Source organism: Cyprinodon tularosa, unplaced genomic scaffold (assembly GCF_016077235.1).
Source record: "Cyprinodon tularosa strain WSP-4 unplaced genomic scaffold, ASM1607723v1 ctg770, whole genome shotgun sequence".
NCBI classification, from domain to species: Eukaryota; Metazoa; Chordata; class Actinopteri; order Cyprinodontiformes; family Cyprinodontidae; genus Cyprinodon; species Cyprinodon tularosa.
Window position 1 is genome coordinate 370,981 of NW_024039530.1, and position 4,404 is coordinate 375,384.

General features: G+C 37.5%; 1 protein-coding gene across 1 annotated transcript; it reads left to right on the forward strand.

Annotated features, from left to right (window-relative positions):
- Positions 1–3,163: 3,163 nt before the first annotated feature.
- On the forward strand, positions 3,164–4,142 carry LOC119773611 (high choriolytic enzyme 2-like). The gene has a single exon (XM_038270670.1). It carries the CDS (start codon positions 3,246–3,248, stop codon positions 4,041–4,043), a length of 798 nt encoding a protein of 265 aa, XP_038126598.1. The 5' UTR covers positions 3,164–3,245; the 3' UTR covers positions 4,044–4,142.
- Positions 4,143–4,404: the final 262 nt, after the last annotated feature.

The following is a 4,404-nucleotide window of genomic DNA, read 5'->3' on the forward strand; positions in this document are numbered from 1 at the left end:
GCTATGTGGCCCTAAGCAAACTTCTATTGTTTCGACCTACTAATTTCGCTAATTATGTCTATTTCTGCAATCAACAATGATAAGATCATACACATACGTGCTATAAACTCAATGCATCTATGTCAGAGCTTTTTACATTCTTCAAATTGTGTCCATCATCTAGCGTTTCCTAAATTTATGAAAGAAACTAGTTTATCTAGCCCAGTGATTCCCAACCGGGAGTAATCCTACCCCTAGTGGTCAGTGAGTACATTGCAAGGGGTATGTAAAAATATTTTATTTCTTATAATATTAATAATAACTGAACTTTATTGATCTCACCTTGGAGAAAAGGAGATAGTTCTCTTTGTAAATTATTGAAGTTTATAAGCAATCTAGTACTTGAGTAAATATGGATAAAATATACAGCAGTTTCCTTTAAATTGTGGATGTGGGGACTGAGTGTAGAATCACATCAAATGGTTTGTTTTCTCTGTACCTGGTGCTTTTTTTACTCCCAGTTTCAGTCCATGTTAAAGTTAAGTTAACTAATCAGACCTCAGTCTAGTTGAATAAACTTCTGTAGAATTTAGGAGTAATTAACAAACCCAAATCTTAAATCTTGTAGCTTTCAGCTATGCCTCACAAACCTATAGGAGGTCCACAAAAATAAAATAGAACCATTGCATTTTATTTTTCAAAAGATCAGCCACCCAAGAAAGGAGCACCACATACAGAGAGGATGTGCAGAACAACTCAGTTATCCAGGATTGATGGGAGGAACCACAGGGATGTTCTCATTTTTATATTTCTTATATTATTTATTTATCCTTATTTTGGTTTGTTCAATATGTTTAAAAAAGGTAATTTCCATCACATTTTCCAAAATGAAACATCCAGAGAAGTGCTGTCTTATACCATGGTAAGTTTTAATAAAATCTTCAGCCTCCTAGAAGGTCTGAATTGTTTTGCTGTTTTGTCAACTGTAAAAAAACTAAAATAAAAAACTAATAACATAATCACTTAAGCTTTTTAATCATTAGCCATTAACAAAATATTCAGTCACAGTGTAATTTGCATAGGATCTGATACATTTGTTGCTGTATTAGTGCCAGTAATCCAGTATTAGCTTATTAGTTCCCCATTGTTTATTTTACTTGAACTTAACAGAAGAATTACCGGTAATAAACAAAGTTGTGAAATTCTTAGTTTACAGTATATATAGGATGTAAGTATTTTAGTAGGGCCCATTCCTCTTTACTTAAATTCTTTGAAAATCACCAGAAAATATGTAAATTGTGAGAAAAATGTTCCATATAACTACAGATCAGCTATTGTGACTCAGTAACATTTACTGTTCTATCAAGAATTCCACATTTTGCCACTTTGTTTCAGTTAAATCCTCTGAAAACCTCCAACCTATAGCTGCAATTATCCTCAAAGCCTTCACTCTAACCCTGACATCTTTTGTAGGAGCCTAAATTAAGTTTATTTGAGTTTGAATGTGTATTTTTTATTTTATCTAAAAATATGCAAATTCATAAGTAAGATATTGTTTTTGATTTAATGATTCAAAGGGATTTAAAAGGTTTTAAAAATGTTATTTTTATATGTTCAGTTCATTGATATTCTGAGTAAAATATGACTTTTATTGTGACATTTCAAAAACCCATGAAGGGGAGTGGTTTATCCTCATGCCAGGTGAGAAAATGCAGTGGGAATCAGAAGGAGATTGGAGCTCAATATTTTTTTGACCTCACCTTTCCCAGGCTCCGTTGGACTTTAAAGGATTTAATTTAGTGGATGCATTTTATGTTTTCTGTAATGTTGCGTTAAGTTTTCAAGTAAATCGTTAAAATCAAGAAGTGGACTCGTGGATTTATTTTCAGAGTGTTTTTTGATACAAGGGGGGTCTGACGAGCGTCAAGCTAAAGCTTCAATAAGGACAGTAAGAACCTACATCTTTAAAAACATCTTTATTTATAGTGGCAATTACTGCATTGTTCTCATTTCTAGAATATAACATACTTTTATCATTACGAATTAGCATCGATTTTGATAATTTAGGGAATTGAAATTTGTTGTTTGTGTTTTAGGTTCAGCTGGAGGTTTCTTCCTGTTCAAAGGGAGTTTTTCCTCTCCACTGTCGCTACAAGCATGCTTAGTGTGAGGGATTGCATTCGAGTCAATGAGTCGATGCAATCAACTGGTTTTCCTTAGATAGAAAACTTTGAATCAATTTGACTGGATGATCTGGTTGAACTGTAAAGTGCCTTGAGATGACATGTGTTGTGAATTGGTGCTATAGAAATAAATTTAATTGAATTGTTTATCTACATACTACGTGATCTAGGACCCAAAACTGATCCCTGGGGGACTCCACAAACAGTCTCCAAACACTCAGATAAATTAAAACCCATTTTTACAAATAGTTTTCTCTCAGATAGATAACTTTTAAACCAGTGCCCCTCTCCTAATGCTGTAATGCTGTAGCTCGTTAACGAATAATGAGTCGTTGATTGTATCAAAATGCTAAAATCATCACATGCTTTCTTAACATGCATAAATACAGCAGATGTATATTTTTCTTTATCACATGCCTCTTTAATTTCATCTGTCGCTTCCCATCATTGCAAATGAGGTTGTACTGCTTGCTTTGAATCCATATTGACTCTGGTTTAATATTTCATATTGATGTTTGAAACACAGACAGTAAATTGATGGAGTTTTTTAAGACAGTACACAATTACTGCTTGTAGTGGGAAAAAAGTATTCAACTATTCACCCTAGTTAAATAAACATAGATCGAAGGATTTCACTCAGTCTGCCATTTTTTTCATATCTTTGCAAAGAGAAAAAAGTTCATCATATAGCCCTTATATGACAGTATTCAGCCTCACTCAAGGGAATTTTGTGGCCTTGCAGGTGAAACAGACTGAGTAAAATTTTTATAGTGTGTAAATAGGACAAATTAATATATGAAATAAGAGAAATTAAAATTTTCTGACCACTCTGCTAATGTTTGGACATTCAGAAACCAAAGATCACAAACCATGTTTACAGACTAGGCTGGTCTGCAGAGTCCTCCCTTCAGAGGTTTATTTAGGCTGAGCAGTGCAGACCCCAACCCATAATCCTCTTTCAGACACACCTGTAGAGGAGAGTATAAATATCCTGAGCTGAACAGAGCCAGACATCAAGCTTCAAGGAGTCTCTCCACAGCAGTTCTCTCTAGAAGCTCCTGAGTCTTTGAGTCGAACCCGAAGATGATTTCCTCCACCAGCCTCCTCCTGCTGCTCCTGCTCGGCCTCTCTCAGGCTTTTCCTGTTGAAGAGGAAGGACCCCAGGAAGAGGAAACCCAAGAAGGAGAAGACACTGTGGACTTGACCACCAGAATTTTGAGCGCCAACAACGGCTCCGAAGAAATGCTGCTGGGAGGAGACATACTGGTTCCCAAAGACAGGAATGCAATGAAGTGCTGGTACAACAGCTGCCAATGGGGAAAAGCCTCCAATGGCTATGTGGTGATTCCTTATGTAATTGGGAGGGAGTTCACCAGTTGGGAAAGGGGGACCATCGAGGGCGCCATGAGGGCCTTCACCAGTAATACCTGCATCCGCTTCGTGCAACGTACTAATCAACGTGATTTCATCAGCATTGTAAGCAAACAGGGCTGCTGGGCTCAGCTGGGCAGAACCGGAGGCATGCAGGAGGTCTCACTCAACAGGGGGGGCTGCGTGTATGGCGGAGTGGTCCAACACGAGCTCCTCCACGCTCTGGGCTTCAATCACGAGCAGACCCGGAGCGACCGCGACAACTACGTAAGGATCAACTGGCAGAACATCATACAGCAGTCCGCCTACAACTTCCAGAAGCAAGACACCAACAACCTGAACACTCCCTATGACTACTCCTCCATTATGCACTATGGAAGAGACGCCTTTGCTGTGGCCCCCGGGAGGGAGACCATCACCCCTATCCCCAATCCCAACGTCCAGATCGGCCAGAGGCAGGGCATGTCCTCCTGGGACATCAGAAGGATCAACCTGCTCTACAGATGCTAAAAACGTAGAAGAGGAACGTAAATGTTCTGAAAATATTTCAGAGGTTCAGGGGAAAGAATGAACACCTGAAATAGTTGAAATAAAGGAAATATAAAATCACATAGTTGTTCTGTTTTTGCTTGGTACCATTTTACAAGTACACAATCTGATTTTGAGCAGGCGTCAATTTATGGCTTGGTTATATAAAAACAAAAGTTCTCCAGACTTATATTTTGGGATTTTCTTTTTTCTTTAAGTGTTGTTTAGTTTTAATTTTTGTTTTCTAATGAGGTTTTTCTTCTAGTTATTACATACAATAAAGCAAATTTTCTCTAAAAGAACTAAAATAAAATCATCACCTCTAGGCAGCTGTTCTGTTTTT

What these genes read in the sequence shown, in the direction of transcription:
- LOC119773611 (XM_038270670.1), top strand. Translation starts at nt 3,246, where the DNA reads ATGATTTCCTCCACCAGCCTCCTCCTGCTGCTCCTGCTCGGCCTCTCT.